This window comes from Rana temporaria, chromosome 6, assembly GCF_905171775.1.
Source record: "Rana temporaria chromosome 6, aRanTem1.1, whole genome shotgun sequence".
Taxonomy (NCBI): domain Eukaryota; kingdom Metazoa; phylum Chordata; class Amphibia; order Anura; family Ranidae; genus Rana; species Rana temporaria.
Window position 1 is genome coordinate 178,138,051 of NC_053494.1, and position 25,586 is coordinate 178,163,636.

The 25,586-nt window shown below is 41.8% G+C and overlaps 1 protein-coding gene across 6 annotated transcripts in view; it reads right to left on the reverse strand.

Annotated features, from left to right (window-relative positions):
• The window catches only part of SLC4A10 (solute carrier family 4 member 10), a 309,484-nt gene that overhangs the window by 67,802 nt on the left and 216,096 nt on the right, over window positions 1-25,586 (reverse strand). For 5 of the 6 annotated variants that reach the window (XM_040357870.1, XM_040357864.1, XM_040357865.1 and 2 more), the window contains exons 7-13: window positions 21,775-21,866; window positions 13,065-13,222; window positions 10,016-10,103; window positions 7,981-8,127; window positions 7,015-7,115; window positions 1,714-1,888; window positions 1,477-1,610 (exon numbers count right to left, since the gene is read on the reverse strand). In XM_040357870.1, the coding sequence (XP_040213804.1) occupies window positions 1,477-1,610; window positions 1,714-1,888; window positions 7,015-7,115; window positions 7,981-8,127; window positions 10,016-10,103; window positions 13,065-13,222; window positions 21,775-21,866 (895 nt within the window). The remainder of the gene's footprint in view (window positions 1-1,476; window positions 1,611-1,713; window positions 1,889-7,014; window positions 7,116-7,980; window positions 8,128-10,015; window positions 10,104-13,064; window positions 13,223-21,774; window positions 21,867-25,586) is intronic. The other variant, XM_040357866.1, reaches the window with a different exon arrangement.

Below are 25,586 nucleotides of genomic sequence, written 5' to 3' on the forward strand. Positions count from 1 at the left end.
TCACATCTAAGCATTTCTCATAAAACACATATCATACTACTGGTGCCACACAGTGCTAATGCCACCCCAGGCCAGCAGATGTGTGTTTTTGCGTGTGACAAATGAGCCAAAATGCTCAGTAAAAAAAAAAAAAATCTAATGCCCAAAAAGGTGCCAGAGTTTCTTTGGCATATTTGTCATGTGTAGGGCACTTCATTCAAATAAATAGGCTGCCCTATGCGTGTAGCACAAAAGCATGCAAAAAAAGTCTGCCAAAAAACGGTGCTGTCACACAACGTTGGGATTTGCATGGGGTTTAAAAAAATTACAGTGTAAATACACACCCACACCCAGGGCATTACCTGATTTCCCAGTACTTTATTTTTCATCCTGGAATTATGTAGTAATTCTAGCCAATTCTGATATGTAAAATCCAGTACAGAACAAAATCCCCATAGAACTGAAGAGAGAGTGAGCAATACACGCAAAGACTGGACTCAGAAGACAAGTGGCTCTGTGGCCTCATGGGCGATAGCTTATTGTAATGAGGACAGGTGAGAATAGGACTGGCAGGGGAAGCTTTAATAAAAGTGATTTGGTGCAATTATACATTAACCATTTCATAAAGATACTAAAAGTTGTTTAAGTAAAAACATTGTTAAACCAATATTATCTATATATACCCTTAATAAAGATAAATTTGAACAGAGCCAAGTTTATAAGAGAACATGGGGCCAAATTCTCAAAAATCTTGCTTAACTTAACTTTAGGGAGTTAAGTTACACTGCCGCAATTTTCCGAAATTAAGTACCGATTCTCAAAGCACTTACCCGGAAAATTGCGGCAGCGCAACTTAACTCCGTCCGTCGCAAGGCGTTCCTAGTTTAAATGGGCGATTCCCATTTAAATTAGGCGCGCTCCCGCGCCGGACGTACTGCGCATGCGTGTGACGTCATTTTTCCCGACGGGCAGCGCGCAAACGTAATTTACGCCGGGCTTTGTGGATCGCGACGGGACAATAAAGTTGCGTCGGGAAAAAAAAAAATACGCGCCGGGAAAAAAAATTCAAATTTAAAAAAAAATCGCGGCGATCGAAAAAAAGGTCTGATTTTACATGGTGGACTAACTTTCCACATTGTAAAACCAGCCCTAATTTTGCGCAAGCAAATCGGAACTTACGCAGAAACCACAATGCTTAAAAGCTTTGTGGATCTGCTTAAGTCCTCATTTGCATACGCAAAGAGGCATTTCAATGAGAAATGCCCCCAGAGGCGGATGCGGTACTGCATCCTAAGATCTGACAGTGTAAGTGTCTTACAGATGTCAGATCTTCTGCCTAACTTTGGAAAAATCCTTTTGAGGATCGTTTCCAAAGTTAGGCACAGAGATACGCAGGCTGAACAGCAGTTCCGCCTGCGTATCTCTTTTGAGAATTTGGCCCATGGTGTGTTCCATAAAATGTATCCTACCCTAATATTCAATGTACTCTATACTTACTTGCAAAATTTAAACAATATCTTCTCAAACACCAGCACTGGTCCTGTACTCCCCAGAATAGTAAGAGGCTGTCCCCCGAACAAGGAAAAGGCTATCCCTGTCATTGAGGCTCCAAATAGAGATTCTATTGCACTCTAGACAAAGTAAAAGTATGTGTTCAATGTTCAACATAGCGCATACAACACGTGTTATATTATTGTATGTCATAACAACATTATCATTATGTACAACACCTACTATACGGCCTTCAGTTGCCTCTCCAAGAAGACCTCCGAATGTGATGACAGGTGACATGCATGCACAGTAAAGGAACAGGAATGAAGCTAAACATTGCAAACTAAATGCATCCCTGAAGTCACTCCAGAAAAAAGGAGCTTTCCTCTTGATATCCAGCATCAGACCCCCACAAAACCTAGAGGGAAGACAATAATAATATGTTAGAGTGGACTTTTAAAAAAGAAAAAAACGTGAAAAGGCTAAGTAGGTTCTACATGAAGCTGTGCAGTACCCATGCAAAGCAGCATATTCATTTTAATCCTGCTCCCATTCCTGTCTACCCCTCCTGCTTTATTTGTCTGTGGAAGTAGGTTGACATATCCAGGGTATAAAGAAACATGTGACCCCCATTCTTCCCACATCAGTGTTTGGTAAATAGTTACTCTCACAAAAAGTTCAGTAGAATGGTGTCACAAAAAGGGTGTGGGGTAAAAGCAATAGGTTTACTTAAAGAGGAAGTATGGCCAAAGCTTTTTTGGCTATGCTTCTCCTATGGATCACAGGAGTGCATATGGTTGGGATCTGCCCAGCCTCTCAGCGAGCCCAAGCCAGCTGCTCCCACCCCCACTACAGCCCAGTGCTCCAGTGAGAGTTGGAATGACAAAGCAGAGAGCCAGTGACTGATAGTCACTGGCTCTCTGCAGGCTGAGGAACGAGAGCTGAGTGATCATTGATGTTTGAGCACTCAGTTCTTGGTCTTAGGCCCCGTACACACGACCAGTTTCCTCGGCAGAATTCAGCTTCCGACCGAGTTTCTGGCTGAATTCTGCCGAGGAAACTGGTCGTGTGTACACTTTCGGCCGAGGAAGCCGACGAGGACCTCGGCGAGGAAATAGAGAACATGTTCTCTATTTCCTCGTTGTTCTATGGGAGCTCTCCTCCCGCCGAGGTCCTCGGCGGCTTCAGGGCTGAACTGGCCGAGGAACTCGACGTGTTTGGCACGTCGAGTTCCTCGGCCGTGTGTACGAGGCCTGAGAGGCAACGGGGAACAGCTGCAGCTGGTATTTGTACTGCAGCCATCTAGTTTTTTTTTTTGCAATTTCCAAACTTCTCTTTTAATTGTCAGGTTACTGCAATTCCTTATACTTACTTTCCCTTTCCCACCTGGAACTTGCACTCAGCTAAGCACTCTTTTCCAACCTCGTATGAAAGCATTGGGTGCTCTTACAGCCAACTACCAGAACAGGAGTGAGTTATACCAGGAATCCTTGGGAAGTTCTCTTAATGTTTTACACATTTTTTACATTTACAATGTAACTATGAGCAAAAAAGTACAGTAAAGTGAAATATTGAAAAGTATATTTCTCAAACTACCCGGAGCAGTGGTCAAAGGTAAATCAGGTATCAACTGTTACTGGGCTCATAGTTAAGGGTGGGGGGGTTCCAACACTGACCCCGACAAAGAAATGTTCATCTCTTTCCCCACATGTTATACTATAAGAAGCATCATAATGGCTTTTTTAACCACTTTCCATCCCGCCCATAGTCATATGACATCCGCAAGGTGGCTCTCCCATTCGGAGCAGTTGGCATATAACATCCTTGGCTTCCCGCCAGCATAAGGGGCGTATGTCACCATGTCCGCCGGGCACCCGCGATTGCTCGTGACAGAGCAGGAATGTGGATCTTTGGGCCTGATCCACAAAAACCCTGCGTAACTTAACTTTTGACATTTAAGTTACACCGCCGCAAAATCTCTACCTAAGTGCCTGATCCACAAAGCACTTACCTAGAAATTTCAGGCCGTGTAACTTAAGTGCCTCCGTCGCAAGGCGGTCCTCCTCTCCGGGGGGGCGTTTAAAATTTAAATGAGGCGCGCTCCCGCGCCGGCCGTACTGCGCATGCGTGTGACGTAATTTTCCCGACGTGCAGCGCGCGAACGTAATTTACGCCGGGCTTTGTGGATTGCGACGGGACACTAAAGTTGCGACGGGTGAAAAAAAAAAAAGCGCCGGGAAAACAAAAACAAAAATTGTCAGCGTCGCTCGGCATGCATTGATGAGAGGGAGAACTCATGCCAATTTTCAAAGAAAAAACCGGCATGGGTTCCCCCCCCAGGAGCATACCAGGCCCTTAGGTCTGGTATGGGTTGTAAGGAGACCCCCTACAATCCATACCAGACCCGTATCCAAAGCACGCTACCCGGCCGGTCAGGAATGGGAGTGGGGACGAGCGAGCGCCCCCCCCCCTCCTGAGCCGTGCCAGGCTGCATGCCCTCAACATGGGGGGGTTGGGTGCTCTGGGGCAGGGGGGCGCACTGCGGGCCCCCCCACCCCAGAGCACCCTGTCCCCATGTTGATGAGGACAGGACCTCTTCCCGACAACCCTTGCCGTTGGTTGTCGGGGTCTGCGGGCGGGGGCTTATCGGAATCTGGGAGTCCCCTTTAATAAGGGGGCCCCCAGATACCGGCCCCCCACCCTAAGTGAATGGATATGGGGTACATCGTACCCCTACCCATTCACCTGGAGGCAAAAAGTTAAAGTTATTAAACACACAACACAAGGGTTTTTAAAATAATTTATTAGTCTGCTCCGGAGGCCCCCCCTGTCTTCTTTATTAGCTCTAATACCAGGGGGGGCTTCTTCTTCCACTCTCCGGGGGTCTTCTCCGCTCTCCGGGGGGGTTTCTTCTTCCGCTCTCCGGGGGGGGGGGTCTTCTCCGCTCTCCGGGGGTCTTCTCCGCTCTCCGGGGGTCTTCTTCTATCTTCGCCGCTCTCCGCTGTTGACTCGGCGCACCCCGGTTCTTCTGCAGCTGTCCGGTGCCTTCTTCTTCAGCGCTGGCTGCCTGCTATCTTCGTGTGTTAGCTCAATTACTAACAGGCAGCCAGCGCGGTCTTCTGTGACGTCATGTTCTTCTTCTCCCTTCTTCCGATGTTGACACGTCGCCTCTTCTCACTGCAATGATGGAAGCGCGCCTTGCATCCCATTTATATAGGCATCACCGTCCCATCATGCTCCGGTAGGTACCCACGTGGTGGGTGCACGTGGGTAGGCACCCACCACATGGGTACCTACCGGAGCATGATGGGACGGTGATGCCTATATAAATGGGATGCAAGGCGCGCTTCCATCATTGCAGTGAGAAGAGGCGACGTGTCAACATCGGAAGAAGGGAGAAGAAGAACATGACGTCACAGAAGACCGCGCTGGCTGCCTGTTAGTAATTGAGCTAACACACGAAGATAGCAGGCAGCCAGCGCTGAAGAAGAAGGCACCGGACAGCTGCAGAAGAACCGGGGTGCGCCGAGTCAACAGCGGAGAGCGGCGAAGATAGAAGAAGACCCCCGGAGAGCGGAGAAGACCCCCGGAGAGCGGAGAAGACCCCCCCCCCGGAGAGCGGAAGAAGAAACCCCCCCGGAGAGCGGAGAAGACCCCCGGAGAGTGGAAGAAGCCCCCCCTGGTATTAGAGCTAATAAAGAAGACAGGGGGGCCTCCGGAGCAGACTAATAAATTATTTTATAAAAACTCTTGTGTTGTGTGTTTAATAACTTTAACTTTTTGCCTCCAGGTGAATGGGTAGGGGTACGATGTACCCCATATCCATTCACTTAGGGTGGGGGGCCGGTATCTGGGGGCCCCCTTATTAAAGGGGACTCCCAGATTCCGATAAGCCCCCGCCCGCAGACCCCGACAACCAACGGCAAGGGTTGTCGGGAAGAGGTCCTGTCCTCATCAACATGGGGACAGGGTGCTCTGGGGTGGGGGGGCCCGCAGTGCGCCCCCCTGCCCCAGAGCACCCAACCCCCCCATGTTGAGGGCATGCGGCCTGGCACGGCTCAGGAGGGGGGGGCGCTCGCTCGTCCCCACTCCCATTCCTGACCGGCCGGGTAGCGTGCTTTGGATACGGGTCTGGTATGGATTGTAGGGGGACCCCCTACGTCGATTTTTCGGCGTAGGGGGGTCTCCTTACAACCCATACCAGACCTAAGGGCCTGGTATGCTCCTGGGGGGGAACCCATGCCGGTTTTGATTTTACAAATTGCCGTGGAGTTCTCCCTCTCAGGAATGCATACCAAATGCCGTCACTTGAATGTGCTTTTACATGGTGTTACTAACTTTACACCATGTAAAAGCAGCCCTAATTTTACACTTGCAAACTAAAACTTACGGTGAAAAAACGAAGCTGAAAAGCTTTGTGGATCGCCCTAAGTGCTAATTTGCATACCAGAAGCGGCATTTCGACTCGAAATGCCCCCAGCGGCGGATGCGGTACTGCATCCTAAGATCCGGCAGTGTAAGTCCCTTACAGATGTCGGATCTTCTGCCTAACTTTGGAAAACTGATTCTGTGGATCAGTTCCAAAGTTAGAACCAGGGATACGACGGCTTACGCCGGCGTATCCCTTTTGAGGATATGGCCCTTTGTGTGTAAACACACAGATCCTCATCCTGTCAGGGGAGAGGAGACAGATTGTGTGTTCCTACTATATAGGAACACCATTCGGTCTCCTCCCCAGTCAGTCCCATCCCCCCACAGTAAGAACACACAGTCAGGGAACACATTTAAGCCCTTGATCGCCCCCTAGTGTTAACCCCTTCCCTGCCAGTGACATTTATATAGTAATCAGTGGCTATTTAAAGCACTGATCGCTATATAGATTTCAATGGTTTAAAAAAGTGTCAAAAGTGTCCGATCTGTCCACCACAGTCATGATAAAAATCGCAATTCACTGCCATTACTAGTAAAAAAAAAATGCCATAAATCAATCACCTATTTTGTAGGTGCTATAACTTTTGCGCAAACCAATCAATAGACGCATATTGCATTTTTTTTTGTTACAAAAATATGTAGAAGAATACATATCGGCCTAAATTGAGGATTTTTTTTAAAAAAATACATTTGGGATATTTTAGCAAAAAGTAAAAAAATCTTGTGTTTTTTTTTTCAAAATTGTCGATCTTTTTTTGTTTTGCTTATAGCGCAAAAAAAAAAAAAAAACACAGTAGTGATCAAATACCACTATTTGTGTGGAAACAAATTATCAAAATTTAATTTGGGTATAGTGTTGCAATTCTTATTCAAAATGTTACAGCACTAAAAGCTGAAAATTGACCTGGGCAGGAAGGTGGTGAAAGTGCCATGGAAAAGATGCTTTCATGCTTACAGATTAATTTTATCGTATGAGGCATTTGTGTGTATAGTAGTTGTTTTAGTTAGGAGTTGTTGTAGATCTTGGGTTCACATACTAAATAAACTGTTAAAAATAGACATATATCAATTCCCTACAGAGTAGGTTTTGAAAACTGCGGAATATCAACTAACCTTCCAGTTCTTTGTAGTTCAGGGCCACTGTGTCCCCCATGTTCTTCCGGTTCTCCTAGTGCCGCTGTTCCATTAGGCACCCCTGGCGTTTTACGCTTTTCCTGAAATGCATGGAAGTGGAAGTAAAAGTATTGTTTCTAAATAATATTTGTAGTAAAAGCAAACATTTGTAAGAGTAAAAGTACATGGGCACAAAGCAAACAATTAAACGCCCAAGACAAGGTAATTTAGAGCCCTGTGCAAAGATACCAAGCATCCCCACCCCCCACCAATGTGCACACCCCGATCATCTTCTACACTTGGGATCCCACTCCCAGCTGCTACCATGCTTGTTTTTGTGTTACTGCACCATTCAAGGCCACCAATCAGGTTATACATGGATTTGGAAGTGCACAGTGACAATGTAGGATCTTCCAGCGGTGTATCCTCTGCCTCTACCAGTCTCCTTGCCCTGACTGTGAACAGTGCCAGAGCAGCAGGAGGTAAAATGAAAGGCTCCCACCTCGTCCCGGCCCTGCCAGCAAAATCATGACGGAAAAATATGTTTGGTAATAGAAGCTCAAGCTATCTTTAATCCACAAAACTTACATAATTTTTGTGCATATGAAATGCCATATATGAATTTTGTGTTAACATTCATTGCACCTTTAAACCTGCAGTTTAAACATTACCATTTTGATTTAGCAACTACACAATTATTCAGAACCAAAACATATTCTGGTGACAAAAATATTTTTTATGGATTTGAAATAATTTTATGAACACAGCAAGAACGAAGACTGAAATCAATTTTGTGAACAAATAATTGGATTAAAAAAATAAATAAAACTGGTATAAAAATATGACGTATGGAAAAAATGCTTGATCAGCATAACAGGAAGAAAAAATGTTCCATTACACAAGTTTTATGTAAAAAACAAAAACAAAAGCAGGTGTCAAGATGCAAATTAGAAGTCATTCACTTGCCTGTGATGGAACATTTTTAGGTGGTTCAATTCGGATTGATGGATCCCACTCGCCAGGTGGAAGCACTGTCACTTGATCAAGAAACTCGTCAATCCCAGAGACCAGATCATTACGATCCTTGGCTTTATATGCAACATCATGAAATACCTATCAGGACAAAAATACAAAGTCTGCTTTAGTCTAGTGTACAAAAGCAGACTTTAGACATCATTGTATGCAGAACATTTTGCATTCATCTACTGAAGGGAAGTCAACATCACAGCTATTATCAAAGCGTCAGGTAAATTACAGCCTTAAGAGACACATATGGAAAAGTTTCAGATGTAACCAATTTTACCTTTAGGCCGGGTTCACATTAGTACGACACGACTGTTGTACGACTGTCATCCTACTTTGCCCTGCGACATCAGTCCTACTACCATCCGACTTGCATGAACAGGATAAGATTTTGCTTGGACTTAGATTTGTCCTTTGACCAATCAAAATAATCCCAGAGTGACATAAATTACTTTTACTGCTGCTGTAATCACCATGCCGGATGTCACAAGCCGGATGGTTAGGACAAGGACCTTACTTTGATCCAACTTCAATGATATTCAATGGGCTGAAGTAGGACCAAAGTCGGACCAAAGTAGTGCAGGAACCTTTTTCAAAGTCAGACCGATTTGTGTCGGACCAGTTAAGACGGCTCTCATAGGGGAACATTGATTTACACACGTCATGCGACACGTGCCCCCAAAGTTGGAGTGTTTGTCGCACCAGTGTGAACCGAGCCTTAGACACAGTGGGGCTAATTTACTAAAACCGAAGAGTGCAAAATCTGATGCAGCTCTGCATAGAAACCAATCAGCTTCCCGTTTTTTAGTCAAAGCATAATTGAATAAGCTGAAGTTAGAAGCTGATTGGCTATCATGCAGAGCTGCACCAGATTGTGCACCCTCCAGATTTAGTAAATCAACCCCAGTTGGCTTGTGCCTATAGGCTGTACAGGCAATAAGGCAGCCTATACTTGCACATCAATAATTTGACTATTATCAGGAGAAGTGCAATAATCTCATATAAACTTGTTTACAGAGTTACAAAGTTCTAAGCTGCATAAGAACAAATAAAAGAAGAAAGGGTTTTGTGTAAAAGAGGCGATGCAAGCTGGGAAGGTGGAGAAGGTAGGAGTATCATGCCTTGTACACACGACCAGTTTTCCCGTCAGGAAAACTTGCCATGACAGCTTTTGGTCGGGAAAACTGGCTGTGTGTATGCTCCATGGCAGTTTTCCCGACAGGAAAACCAATGAGAATCGCGGCAGAAAAAATGAGAACATGTTCTCTTTTTTCCTGCCGCGATTCCCTGCGGTCTTTTTTCCGGCGGTTTTCCTATGGGAAACACTGCGGGATTCCTGGCCAAAGCTCTCACTGCAGTTTTCCCCACGAGAAAACCTCTGGTGTGTACATGGGGAAAGTGACCAAACAGGTTCTCGGTTTTCCCCCCCGGGATTCCCGAGTGACTTTTTACCGCTGGGAATCCAGATCGTGTGTACGGGGCATTACTTTGGATGCCATAGGTTATGTGCCTAAGACCCCTGAGGTGGTTTTCATATAATGCTTGAATGCTCCCATCAATTTCAGTGTGACTCTACACACTGGGGCGGTGCGCTTTCAGAACGTTAGGAAAACTCCTTCAAGTAGCATCTTTGGGACAGTTTGGGGGCGCTGTATACATTATCTCACTCAAAGCTGCTTGTCTTCAAATGAAGACAAGCAGCTTTTTGTAAGCCAAGTTTGGTCTAATCAAAAGAATGTAAAATGTACCATCTTCTGTACACATGAGAACTTTTATCTTTAGAGATGTCAGTTTTTTTTGTCAAAGCTTAACTGAATAAGCTGCAGTTAGAAGCTGATTGGCTACTATGCACAGCTGCACCATCTATTCCTCATCCTCAGATAAAAAGCCACTTCACAATTTGTACGTGCCATAAATAATAATAAAAAAAAAAATGTAACATTAATAATTGCTTCAAAAACATTTGGAGAAAAATTACCTCATCTGTCATCAAAGTGGCAATTGACCGTCCGATTTCATGATACTGCTGTCCCTTTCCAAGTGGTCCCAGTAGTATAAACAGAAATCTGCATAGCAAGATGAACAAGAAGAACATTTCAGTTATCAAAAGACAGAACCAGCTCATATAACACCATATTATGGTAGCAGTATGGATGATCACTAGTAGAGCGGTGAAAATCTATCTGTTAGATTTAAGGTTTATAATAATAAGGCTGATTCATTGCTGACAGATAACAATAAAAATGTCATCTCCCCTGTACCAGGTGTATTACCCTGTACCAGGGAAATTATGTATTCTTATTGGACAATAAAAATTACTTTATCTTCTTTCTGCAAAAAGAAAATAAAAATTCAGCTGTGATAGGTTTTCCCACCTTTTTTTGTATCTAAAGTAAGATGTGAAACATTGCATATACACAATATGACCAAGAGTTTGTGGACACCTGACCATCACCCCTACCTATATAGCCAAAAGTATTTGCCCATTCCTTTAAATTTAGGTGTTGTCAGTGAAGGGTGCTATTAATGTTACGGATTACAAAGACATTTTAGACAATTGTATGCATCCAATCTTGAGGCAACAGTCTGGAGAAGGCCATCTTCTACTCCAGCATGACTGCACCTCTGTGCACAAAGTCAGTTCCATAAAGGCATGGTTGGACCAGTTTGGTGTGGAGGAACTTAAATGGCCTGCACAGAGTCCTGGGATGAACTGGAACTCCGATTGCAAGCAAGAGTCAAGGGTGTGGGTGTCAACTGTGGCCTGAAGAGTTTGATCCCAAGCTGGCTAGTGGTTTCTGGAAAAGCTCAGGGCATTTAAAAGAAAAGAGGGATTAGGGGATGCGGACAGATGGGCACTGCTTATCATATATGGTGGACGTGCCCCAAGGTTAGAAGGTTTTGGATTATAGTTTATAATTTTCTCTATACGCTTACTTTAGATTAATCTGCAGAAATCAGTTAAACAAGCATTATTAGGGGGCAGGGTTACTGAGGCCTCAAAATCCAGTAGGCGGCTCCTAACATTTATATTTATTTCTGCAAAGATAACGATTGCTAGAAAATGGAGGTCTGCAGCTCTCCCATTCAAACAGTTTAAAGGAAAACTTGCATGGTTGATGTTGAATGAAAGGTTAACAGCGTTAATGCAGGACAAAATGGAATTGTTCCATAGTGTGTGGGACCCATGAATTGCATATCTTACAAATGATCCCAAAATCATCGCGCTCTAGCTTATCTTTAGTGGATGGACTTTGATCCCCCCCCCTCTCTTTTCCTGTTCCTCTCTATCATTTTTCCTGCCTCTCTCTGACTTTCATTTCATCCTTCTGCTCTTTTTCTATACTTTATTATGTATGTTTTTGAAATGTTTCAGTACGTTTGTTGTTAGCTTGTGCTGGCTGGGTTGGGGCCTGTGCCCCCCTCCCTTCCTTTATTTGGTTGGGTGGGGGGTGGCCCCTTGGGGCGGGCGGGCCTCCAGCGGGAACTGGGACAGTTTGGTGTGAGTATGGTCCCTAGAAGCAATAGTTCAGTTTATGCCATACATGCGCACTAATGGGCCCTGGCCTGATTTTGTACGATTATTTGTATGTTGCACTTGCTCGGACTGTAATGTTATGTTCCCACTGCGTTGGATTATTTTTGTACAACAAAAAGTTGAGAATATTTACTGTATTACTGTATGGAAAAATCTTAATAAATACTATTGAAACATAAAAAAAAGAAAAGAGGGAGGTGGGTGAGCCATTATAGTGTAGCAAATTGCTTAAAAAAAGGTTACATTTTTTCAAAAAAGTGAAATGACTCAAATGCAGTTTCACAATAGGAAAACAATAAACTGTTGAGGCTGTGGCCACCCTTTTGGGGTGCGAACACACAGCCTTCCAAATGGATAAAATCTGTCTCTATACTGGATAAGGGTGGTCACTCTCTAAACCTTGGGGTTCTGTCATGGAGCCTCTGTGAAGTTCTCAGGTGGGTGCATGAAATCAGTAAGTACAAAAGGAGTCTGCAAAAATCACCTGTCGGAGGTCCAATCAGCAGAAGCACCTAAAGTTATATAAGTCTAAAAATGGCTCAGAGTTCTCTGCTTTCGTGAACTCAAATTTCTTTATTTCACCAAATAAAATGTATTTTGTGGCTTTCAATTGCCACTTCCTTAGTTCAAGGGAGATAACATTGATGTTATAGTAATACTAAACAGGGAAATGTTAACTGCCGTAATTCATTCACATAAATCATATATACCATGGCACTGTATTTTGTTTGTTAGTTTTTTTTAAATCCTCTTAGTACCTTATTCCTGCAGCGCTGTTGTGTGGTCACATGATCTTTCCCTGTTCTTTGGAATCTGCTGGTGTTTACTCTCTACAGTGTGAGTCTGTGTCTAGCCAGCCCTGATTGGTGCTGTGCCAGTCACATGACTAAAAAAAAACAGTTTCAGAAGAGCAATTCAAATTAGATTATATATCAAAAAAATGTTTTACAGCTCCCAATAAATCTTTATTGAACATCAAATGTGTATTTTTTGTGCATTACTATGGTGAAGGCGGAGTCAAAGATGATTGACACCAGCTTTCACTTTGTTCAGACTGCGTCTGCATCCAAGGCTCTCTTTTTACTTTATAGGTATTAGCAATTAATTACATTGGATATATTTAATACCGATTTATTTTAAAACTTAACTTTTTTATGAACTTCTTATAAAATAAACAAGCCTTTACAATCATTTTGTTTTATTTTACTCTTTTATTCCAGCATGTAAGGCATGCTGAGAATGTACACTGAGCAGCACACGAGCAGCTCAGAATACATTCTGAAGTATGTAAGTAGGAAAGTAAGAAGCTTTTTTTTTTAATAGCATGATTTTTCTGCAATGAAATGCCTTCCTGTTCGAATTTTTATTTTTTGGTAAAGTTCTACTTGAGTTTCGAAAAAACATTGGTTCCATCTGCAGCAAATGATAGCTAGCCGTCTTCTACATTACAGACTGATCTGCAAACTCACATGCAGCAAAAGCAACATACCTTGATGGAATGGGGACTTCTGTAAGGCCATTGATCAAAACTGCAGGAGAAAGTCTAACAAAAGCGACCACAGCTCGATCTAAAAACTCCAGTTCACCAACTAAGATGTTGGAAGCTTCTGCTCCAGGAGGAATTTTTTTCATGAAATGTAAATCAAACTAGAAATGAAAAAAAAGTGAAAGTTCATAAATATACAGTTGTTTCTGATTATACATGCTTGAATCAATGACATTGAACTTATTGTACAGGGTATACAGTATGTTAAAAGCTTCCACTACGCTCTGCTTATGTTCCACCCACTCCCCAGTCACCCCCTCTTCCCTCCAGATACCACTATAAATTTTTTTTCATATTTAACTTTTTTTAGAAATCTTTACGCTGGTCCCCTAACATGCAAGTTTTTCTTCTTCACCTCTTCTTTGGCGCTAGCTGGTCCTCAAATTTGTAGAGAGCATTGCTGACATGATGACATCAGCACAGTTCTCTACATCATTGGATAGGCATCAATTACCCCAAAAGAAGAGCCCAATCCTGGATCCAGAGTAGGTAAATCTGCAGGGGGTAGTTCCAGACAGGAGGCAAGTATTGCAGCAAGAGCTGACCCGCTGATTGAAAAATACTGTTTTCTAACATATATTACTATCTTATCCTTGACTTTTTGAGTGGTGCATAATGTCTTTATTTCTTTCCCAAACCTCCCCTTTAACTATGATATATTATTTAATCCTCTAACTAGAAATGTTATATGCATAAGCTATATGTGACATCTATTCAAAGCTTGGAAATTTTTCTGGGGAGATTTTCTTTACAGGTTCACACAGGAGTCCCCTTATATTCTATATTGTGTAAAACTTTGTACAATGTTTTGAATACGTTTTGATATTCTCTAACCGCCCACTTTATTAGGTACTTTATTAGGCTCAACTGCTTGGTAACACAATCTGCTAATTAGCCAATCACATGGCAGCCACATACAGTGGAACCTTGGATTGCGAGCATAATCCGTTCCAGGAGAATGCTTGTAATCCAAAGCCCCATAGCTTTCCCCATAGAAGTCAATGGAAACAAAGATCATTTGTTCCACATTGACTTCTATTGCATGCAATACCGCATGTGGCCAGAGGTGGGGGGCGCAGGAGAGACTCGGAAATACTTGGAGACCGTTCAGATGCAGTCGGAAACCCTCAGAAAGGCTCTGTTACTCGCGGTCCGAGGTTCCACTGTAATGCATTTAGGCATCTAGACGACTTACTGAAGTTCAAACTGAGCATCAGAATGGGGAAGAAAGGGGATTTAAATTACTTTAATTGACGAGGCATGGTTGTTGGTGCCAGATGGGCTGGACTGAGTATTTAAAAAATGCTGATCTACTAGGATTTTTACGTACGACCATCTCTAGGGTACAGAGAATGGTCCAAAAAAACAGAAAATATCCAGTGAGTGAAAGTTGTGTGGGTTAAAATGCCTTGTTGATGTCAGAGGAGAATAGGCAGTGAGGCCCCGTACACACGGCCGAGGAACTCGACATGCCAAACACATCGAGTTCCTCGGCGTGTTCAGTCCTGGAGCCGCCGAGGAGCTCGGCGGGCCGAGTTCTCCCATAGAACAACGAGGAAATAGAGAACATGTTCTCTATTTCCTCGCCGAGGTCCTCGTCGGCTTCCTCGGCCGAAAGTGTACACACGGCCGGGTTTCTCGGCAGAATTCAGCTCTGAACCGAGTTTCTGGCTGAATTCTGCCGAGAAACTCGGTCGTGTGTACGGGGCCTAACTCAAAAAAAACACTCAATACAACCAAGATATTCAGAATACTTTCGAAACTTAAAGCAGAGAGGCTGCAGCAGCAGAAGACCACACCGGGTGCCACTCTTGTCAGCTAAGAACAGGAAACAGAGGCTACAATTCGCACAGACTCACCAAAATTGGACAATAGAATATTGGAAAAACGTTGTCTGGTTTGATGAGTGTCGATTTCAGCTGCGACATTCAGATGGTTGGGTCAGAATTTGGTGTAAACAACATGAAAGCATGGATCCATCCTGCCTTGTATCAATGGTTCAGGCCACAAAGAATTAAGGCAGTTCTGAAGGCAAAAAGGGGGTCCAACCTGATACTAGCAAGGTGTACCTAATAAAGTGTCCAGTGAGTATAGATTGTACTGATGCAACATGGGACATCAAGCAGACCTCATATGTAATTGGGATACTACCATCGTTTTTAACCATTTTATAATAATAAAGTATCTTCTTTTTGGGGACGCAGCTCTGATTTTATGTGTTTCTTTACAAATATTATTTTGCGTTTGATCTCTAGCTTATATATTTTTTTGGGGGTCCTCTATATTCTATAATGCAAGTTTAGTGTAATTATAGGAGCAGACCTACATGGATTTAAAACCGTAAAATGTTGTTACAAAATAGCATCCTATGAGTGTTATGTGAAGGTTTTGTATGAGTTATAAAGAAGCTCAAGCTTACATTTCATCATCGGCCCTGCTGGTTTACTAATGGACTCTTTGGTTAGATACAGACATATAAGCCAGTGATGTATTTGTGAATAGAACAGTGTAATTTAAGTTTTCTCTACTTGGCCAACTATAAACTATTTATAAGAAAACTCTTACTAGGTCAGTATTTTGAAATTGATGTTCAATTAAAGTAATGTGCAGTATTAAAAATAAATGGAATTTATTTTGTCTGGAAGCAGCAATGTCAGAAAAATAAATTACAACAGTAAAAAGAATATTTTGAAAATAGTGTTTAATCTTTAAACATAGTTTTGCTAAGCGCTAACTGATGGCACTACAAAATCACACTGCAATTGTAAAAATATAACATGCCTTTCTAAGTACAAAAACATTACTCATGGTGTTTACCCATTGCTCAAAAGTAGTGCAACTGTGGAACAATTATTGGACATTTGTCATTTCATGTTTTTCTTCAGCTTGTCATAGTTAGATAATTAAGAGCAAAAAAAACCTTTGCAGAAGCATTCTTCCCTGTGCTTATAGCATTGGCCATGATTATGCCACGGTGGAATGGGCATTGCCACAATATTATTCCCATTGGCTCTCAATGATTGTAAATGCAACCCTTATTTACCAGTGCAGGGAAGAACAGTCTAGATCAGCCTTTTTTAACCAGGATGTCCAGGTACCCTGGGGTGCCTTGAAGTTTTTTTCAGGGGTGCCTTGTCAAAATGGCTAAAATCTATCCAAAAAAATGTATACAAGCCAGCAGATGGATCAAGCCTGACTTATAATTACACAAAGCCATGAGTTTTCATTATGCACCATTAAAACTTGGCACCCCAACAACCAATGACATCATCAGTTAATAAGGAGAATGTCTGTTGCCTCCACAGCATCCTTGTTTGACCCTCCTGTGCCCTTCTCCCACAGCACTGGGGTGACATTGGCTGACAGATGGAGAGAAATTGAGGGAGAAGAGAAATATTGGAATATTAGTTAGCTGCAGTGTGCAAACGTGTATTTGCTTTGGAAGGATAAATCACCTCCAACGTTGGGTGTCCTACATATGGAGGTTGCTGCATTATGTAAGGCTATTAGAATAGTTGTTTTACATTTTAGAATGGGGTGCCCTGAGACTGTCCATAATTGGGTGCCTTGACTGAAAAAAGGTTAAGAAACAATGGTCTAGGCTACGGTCTATAATCTTCTTTTTCACCCAAGGTAGACAGCTTTCTAATTGGATTCTATGGGAAAAATATATGAATCCTGTGTGAAAAAAAAAATGAAAACTAGACCCCTCTAGTGTAATTTGTCTAAACTCAGTCTGATTAAAGTGACTCGTGCAAGGCAAAGTAAAATAGACACTTAAAAAAGAACACTCACTTTCATTCCCCTGTGATCCAGAGACAGCTGATAGTGGGCTATTGTCCGCTATCAGCAGACAAGGCAGAGCTGCTCCAGGCTCTGGAAGGATTCTGAAAATATTGTTGGCATCCATCCAGCTGCCTGATTGACAGCTGGCTCCACCGTTCAGCACATGGCTGAGAGCTGGAGCCAGCTGCACCCACCCCCTCCCCAGCTCAGTGCTCCAGTGTGTGCTGGAGGAGCAGAACAGAGAGCAGTGACTGCTCTCCACTCTGAGAAGACCAAGAATTGAGCAATCAACGCTCATGTGCTTGCTCAGTTCTCAGCCTTAGAACCATGGGACAGCGGCAGCATCACGCAGATCCTGAAGGATAAAAGGTATATGGCTGTTTATTTTATTACCCCATACTTCTCCTTTAAACCCTTCATTTCCTAGCATCATGAATTCTCTTTTAAAGCTCTCCCACCTTCAAAAACGTCAAATAAAATAAAAGCAAGGGATCTAGACAGTTTTGCCAATATAACACTTGTTATTTAGACTGGAGTTCTTCTTTAAGATGTCAATAATTTAATAGATCATGAATGTATCCTCATCCAAACCTAGACTACACTGACCAAACTCTCCAGCACGCTGCAACAATGGACATTTAATACAGGAAGCTCTATCAGCCATCTGTTTCCTTAGACACCAGCACACATTCCCTGTCAGCATTTACAAGATTATCCATGCAAATGTACCTGGCATTTCCCCAAAATATGTGAAGAAAGCACCATAGATTTCTGTGTTTTTGTCAAATATTTATACACTTCATTTGCCAAAAAATAAAATAAAACAATGTAATGTAAGCACAGTTAATAACTCAGTTTAGTATAATTAACATAAAAAATAGAAAAATCAAACTTACTAATTTTGCAACAATATGATCAGAAATACTGCGAACTGTCGAAAAATACTAGCAACTGTCACCATCCTCTCCCCCTATAATGGGTGATTTGATCAATGGGCATTTACACTACAGATCTCAGTACTGATTGCAGTTACATGATTCCCTAAAAGTTAAGGGGTGCTGTCACTGATGATCTTGCTATGAAAATTCTAGTTGCCTGGCTTGAACCCTTTATGAGTCACCAACCCAGAAAAGGTATGCATCTAGTGCAGCATGCATTGCATTCATGAAAATAGCATTTTCAGAAGGAGATTTGTAAAACCCCACAGGTTATTTACAAAAGGCAAATCCACTTTGCACTACAAGTGCACTTTCAAGTGCAGTCGCTGTAAATCTGAGGGGTAGATCTGAAATGAGGGGAAGCTCTGCTGACTTTTTCATCCAATCATGTGCAAGCTAAAATGCTGTTGTTTATTTTCCTTGCATGTCCCCCTCGGGCCTACAGTGACTGCACTTCCAAGTGCACTTGCAGTGCACTTGTAGTGCAAAGTGGATTTGTGTGTTTTTTTTTTTGATTTGCTAGAGAAAATCTGATATTCAAAAATGTATAATATTTTTAAAGCGTGACTAACTTCACTCACTGACTTCCTTAGCTGCAGACACCATGGATGAAAAGATCTCTGCTCCTCCGAAGACCTTCTGCTCTCAAGCACTCTGGTTTCCTCCTCCTATGCTCATCTCCAGGACTTCTCCAGAGCCTCTCCCATCCTCTGGAACTCTCTACCTCAATCTGTCCGGCTATCTCCTACTCTGGCTGCCTTTAGGCCAAACCTGAAAACGCATCTCTTTAGGGAATCCTATCATACCTCCAATTAACTGAAATGTTACCACTTCCATCAGCTCATCCCCCACAGTTATAACCTTTTGTACCACTTGCCACACCCTATTAGTTTGTAAGCTCTTAAGAGCAGGGCCCTTTTAACCGTCTTGTATTTTATTGTATTGCAACTGTACTGACTCCCATTATATTGTAAAAGTGTTGCCCAAACTATTGGCACTATATGAATCCTGTATAATAATAATGATAATAAGTTTACAGCAGAAGTACTGCTGTCATCCAAGCTATTCTTTCATCAACTGGACTGACTCTGTTCTCCCTCCCAAAGCTCCTGTATTTGCATTAGAGATTAGAAGGCTGGGGGGCTGTTGAATCACTGCTGTGAAGGTGCATCAGAGAGAGCTGAGCTCCTTAGAGGAGGAGATGGATGACTAAGTTTAGCACTTCTTATGTGGACTTTGTGGATGAATTGCTTCACATTGGAGTTGATTTACTAAAGGTACAGTAAATAGTCTGTGCACTACATGTGCTCCTGCAAGTGCACCAAAAAGTGCACTTCAATTACACTGCAAGTGCAGTTGCTCTAGTTCTGAAGGGAATATGCAAGGAAAAAAAAACTGCATTTTTGCTTTCACATGATTGGATGATAAAAATCATCAGAGCTTCCCCTCTGATCTAGAGCAACTGCACTTGCAAGGCACTTGGAATGCACTTCAAAGTGCACAGTATTTTTGTCTTTAGTAAACCAACCCTAGTGTCTGCAGCTACAGATGTCAGTGAAAACATATTTTAAAATGCATTTACTGCTTGTTAAGATTGTATAGGTATTTAAATGTCTATATCCGGGATATGCACGTAGCGGACCTCCAGCTGTTGCAAAACTACAAGTCCCATCATGCCTCTGCCTCTGGGTATCATGCTTGTGGCTGTCAGAGTCTTGCTATGTCTCATGGGACGTGTAGCTCTGCAACAGCTGGAGGTCCACTAATTGCATATCCCTCCGTCTATATCCTAGTCATAAATTTACTCTTGCTTATTCAAAGAAAAGTTAAAGAAAAACATGTATAAGCTCCAGAATGACGTGTCAGAGCAAACATAAAGCAATGGAATCCTTATCCAGACTCATATGGCACTGCTGAACAAATCATAAAGCACCCAGAGCATTTACATTGGAGTCACATGCCCAATGTGCATGAAAACTTTGAGTATTAAGTTTGCCCGCAGCAGCATGTCCAACGGAAATGCAATTTTTTTTTTATTTGAATTAAAGAAAAGATGTCAGAAAGCAGAATAACAGAACACAGACAAAAGATACTCATCAAGGAGTTCTTTTAATCTGGGCCCATGGTTACATCAAAAATTAATAAAATGGGGCGTAAGTACATACTGCTCACTTTGTGAAGTGAATTTTCCCTTAGTTTAGTAATGCAGGTAAAGCTATATATACAACTATGTGCAAGGGGAAAAAAACAGGTTTTTTTATTTGCACATCAGATAATTTAAATGAACACAGTGTCGCCCTAAACACTTATTGAATAGCCTCTACTCTGGTAAATCAACCCCCTGAGTTCTCTGCTCCATCTGCCTGTAATAAGAGTAAGATAGATTAGATTCTCAAATTCACTACTGAATTCTCCTTTTTATTTTACATTATTGAGAATTTGGCATTAACCACTTAAGCCCCGGACCAATATGCTGCCTAAAGACCCAAGGGGTTTTTACAGTTCGGGACTGCGTCCCTTTAACAGACAATTGCGCGGTCGTGCGACGTGGCTCCCAAACAAAATTGGCGTCCTTTTTTCCCCACAAATAGAGCTTTCTTTTGGTGGTATTTGATCACCTCTGCGGTTTTTATTTTTTGCGCTATAAACAAAAATAAAGCGACAATTTTGAAAAAAATTCAATATTTTTTACTTTTTGCTATAATAAATATCCCCCAAAAACATATATAACATTTTTTTTCCTCAGTTTAGGCCGATACGTATTCTTCTACCTATTTTTGGTAAAAAAAAATTGCAATAATCGTTTATCGGTTGGTTTGCGCAAAATTTATAGCGTTTACAAAATAGGGGATAGTTTTATTGCATTTTTTTTTTTTTTTTTACTACTAATGGCGGCGATCAGCGATTTTTTTCGTGACTGCGACATTATGGCGGACACTTTGGACAATTTTGAGGACCATTGTCATTTTCACAGCAAAAAATGCATTTAAATTGCATTCTTTATTGTGAAAATGACAGTTGCAGTTTGGGAGTTCACCACAGGGGGCGGTGTAACATTTAGGGTTCACTGTGTGTGTGTGTTTACAACTGTAGGGGGGTGTGGCTGTAGGACTGACATCATCGATCGAGTCTCCCTAATAAAAGGGATCGATGCGCCGCCATAGTGAAGCACGGGGAAGCCGTGTTTACATACGGCTCTCCACGTTCTTCAGCTCCGGGGAGCGATCGCGACGGAGCGGCTATAAACGAATAGCCGCGCCGTCGTCCCGGATCGCTCCCCGAGGCTTAAGGATCGGACCCCCGACCCACGTCAAGCAGAGGACGTATAGATACGTGCATGTGCCTGTCCGTGCCATTCTGCTGACGTATATTTACATGAGGCGGTCCTTAAGTGGTTAAGAAAAAAAATTACCTCTATTGGCTTCAAAATGGCAGAGGTAAAAGTTTTATTCTCAGGAATTCCAGAAGCATCTCACTGTTGGGGTCTCCAAAATGATTAGCGTTGCAATGGTGGTTTTAAATTACTATCATGCATCCAAAACTGAAAATGCTGTGGGCCAATTCTACACTGGAAACCCCCCACAATTTGGTTCAGTACAGCCTGGGACCTCAACCACATGCTTTGGTTGTACCTGGGAATCATTTATATTCCTAAGGCATCTAAATAATGCATAGAAATTATAATCTTACCATTACATTTAGAAAGAGAATTATGAAAGAAAAATCAATTAATGATAAGAATGATGGTACACTGTGTACACTTGGTTTTGAAAAAAAAGTCCTAATTGAATTATTAAAACCAAGTAAATAATCCACTTGACAAGCTGTGCTTTGAACCACACGCATCTGCTTACTGGAAAACTCTTTGATTTTTATTTCACGACTAAATGTGTAATTCTCTTTTGTTTCCTTTATTATGCGGTGCTTACCTTGGTAACGTCAAGAGTGCTGTTTTCTCGACTGACATCGTTTTTATGTTCAATGCAAGAGGGAGCAGACTGCGGGGACACAAGCTGACCTGCTGAAAAATACACAATGACATTTAAAAGTGGGAAAAGTCATACAAAATATAAAATACATTTATAAGTGACACACAGCAAAGCAAAGCAATAAATTACAGCATAAGCAGAGATGGTAATGCTGCAATAATGGTGAGATTTCAGTTTACTTTAGTTGCATTAGTGATTATTTTTGGCTGCTTTCAGTTAATTAACTTTGAACATGTCTATTTGCCTTACTAGATGAAGTTTTGAAAAACAGAAAACTATATTTTCATTAAATTGTGTTTTTTGAAAAAATATGTTTTATCTTAAAAAGCAGAAGCTTTCACTTAATGCAGTGATATAAGGTCTAGTAGTTTAATGTTTCAAAGAGTTTAGATTTTGATTAGATTTTTAATCTAATTGAATGTCAGAAAAATCTGAATATAATACAATTGGATTAACATTTGTAAGGAAAAAATAAGTTAAATAGTAATAATTCTAGCAGTCATAAAAATATAAATCTAGAAAGGGCAGGTTTATTATGTGGTTTTACATGATTTACATCTTTATAAGAATTACCACTAAAATGATCCATATTAAACAGACCCTGTTCAAATAGATAAAAAAATAAGCTATCAATATTACATTGCTATCTTTCTGTTTTGTAGCTTATATTAAAAAAAAATGTATTACATTGACAAACAAATCAAACACATTTATTTTAATTCATACAAAGTCTGTAGCAAAACATAAATGCTGAGTTTTGAGAACCTATACAAAATGGGATTCATCCTGTATACTGCACAGCTGAAAATATACAGTCTGTTGCATAATATGCTCTTTAAACTTTCATCCACAAGTTGAAATGGTCAATATCCTTTCCATAAAGGCTTTAGAATTTAAAACTGTCTTACTTTGTGTTGTATAGAAATATTATAACAGTTTTTTTTAAGAAACAATAAATCAATAGGGTAAAGATTATCCTACAAAACTTTGTCCAGTTTAGATGTATGATGCCTTTCGATGTCTGAACTAATGATGAAGAACTTCAAGAGACAAGCTATAAAGAGATAAGAAGATGCTAGGCCTCTCAACAGAAAGTTTAAAAGGGTGATGGATGCCTAACTGCTAGGGAGGCATAACTGTGGGTCTTTCATTCCTGGTAACAGAACATACCAGCAGGTTTGCCATGAAAGAATACATCCTTGGAAAACATGGATTTACAGGGTAGATATGGAAAGGACCAGACGCAAGGTAGGAAAAGGCTCCAATCAGGGTAAAATGGGAGATTTGAGAAAAAGTTGGGTGGAGATCAAATCTTGATCTGCCAGATAATGAACCCATGCAATAAATGGCATGGCATGGGCTGTAACAGAGCACCCACATTGTTCTACTGCACATGAGCCAAATGCAACTTGTTGTGTTCTAGATCTTAATCTTGGTTTCAAAATGGTGCCAGGTTACAGCTCTGGTTGGTCCCAGCAGGGTTTGAAAATCAAACTGCCAGCTGCCACTGACAGCCGTGTTTTGGCACGAAGCCAAGGAGATGAACTAATCAACTCCTGGTCTTGCAACTCCTCTGCAGAGCATTCAGTCAGCACACTGTGCAACACAATGCATTGTAATTGTGTCTGCTCCAGTTTGAAGTAGATGGCCTCTTTTACACCTCTTGTGAAGAAGTTGTACTCTTTGTGCAAAATCTGCATATCACTGTTCTTAAAATAATCTCCCATCACCTTTGGACTGACTTGACTGCTGAGTCCTCACTTAAACAGGGGTAAAGGCCTTCAATATTTCCTTTTTACCAAATACAATACCATTGTAACATCTATACTGAAGCTATTTGACAACAATTTACACATTCAGCCATTTAAACCAAATAACAGACAGGCCCCGTACACACGACCGAGTTTCTTGGCAGAATTCAGCCAGAAACTCGGTCGGAGCTGAATTCTGCCGAGAAACCCGGCCGTGTGTACACTTTCGGCCGAGGAAGCCGACGAGGACCTCGGCGAGGAAATAGAGAACATGTTCTCTATTTCCTCGTTGTTCAATGGGAAATTTCGGCTCGCCGAGGTCCTCGGCGGCTTCACAAGGAACTCGACGGACAAAACGATGTGTTTTGCCCGTCGAGTTCCTCGGACGTGTGTACGGGGCCAGACTTCACATCTCTTATTAAAGTGGATGTAAACCCTCCTATAATTTTCAGCCAAGGAAGCTGCCATCTTGGCCTCTGTTTAATCTACAACTGCCATGATGCTGCACATGTGATCAGTTATGACACCAGTCATGGGATGGTTTGACAGTTTGGTTGAGAGCACAACCAATGGGAGTGTTACATTTCCGGTACATGCCTGAAAGGTAACTGTGTTATGGATGGGTTTACTTACGCTTTTAGTTCTTGGACAACCAACATTTGCTTTAAAACATTACATGACACCATAGTGACTGGATTAAGGTAACTGAGTTACCCATGTAGCTATTAATGGTTGGGTATGTTTCCAACACCCATTAGAACTGAGGAAGCTACGTTCTACTAGGTATACCATAACCCAGATAAAAGGAAGCATTCCTAAACTAGAACTTCTGACCACTCTAATCTGCTAGAAACCTATTTCGCAAAGGGGTATTCATTTTATCCTTTAACCTGAAAAGAAGACTTAAACTGTGCTTTGCCTTTAAAGAATGTCCTAGGGCGGCAAATGTTTTACCACTTTGAATTCCTTTTCAATTTTTTTCCTTCAAAACTATGGGTTATGCATATACAAGTCCTACTTTGTGAGCAAAACCAAGGGTCCACATTGTACAATAGCCCAAAGACAAAAAAATTGTGTTCTGAATGCAAGTCTTTTGCGGCATATATGTTCTCTTTGGTATACTCAGCATTATGCGATGCATTGGTATCTACGTATTGTGCAGCAGGCCCTAATACAACCATAGAACTAACAAAATTAGCAAGCACTATGACTTGGCTGATCTCCAGGTATTACAACAAGCAGAATTTGGATATTTTAAGTGTATGCTATTAACAATATGAACCAAGAAAAGGTGTACATGTATTAACCCGAACTCTAGATGAATATAAAACAATATAATTTATTTAGTTACATGTATTTTTATACAGAGCTAACATAAGTACCTGAATCTGTCTTGTCATCAGCCTTTCTGTAATCCCCTGCACAGCAGCATTAACACTGAGATGAGGAAGGTCAGCACTCTAATGCTGCGTACAGACAATTAGACATTCCGACAACAAAATCGTGGATTTTTTTCCAAAGGATGTTGGCTTAAACTTGTCTTGCATACACACAGTCGCACAAATGTTGTCGGAAATTCCGATCGCCAAGAAAGCAGTCACGTACAACACCTACGATGGCACTATTAAAGGGAAGTTCAATACAAGTCATGTTAGTAGAAGTTTGGTGAGAGAAGATTCCCCTTTTTTTAGCCTTGTGCTTTTCAATCCGTTACAGCGTGATGAATGTGCTATCTCCATTACGAACGCTAGTATTACCAGATCGAGCGCTCCCATCCCATACTTGATTCAGAACATGCGTGGAATTTTGTGCATCTGAATTGTCTACACACGATCGGAATTTACGAGAACGGATTTTGTTGTCGAAAAATTTGAGAACCAGCTCTCAAATTTTTGTTGTCGGAAATTCTGATAGAAAATGTCCGACGGGGCCTACACACGGTCGAAATTTCCGACCAAAAGCTCCCATCGAACATTTGTTGTCAGAAATTCCGAGCATGTG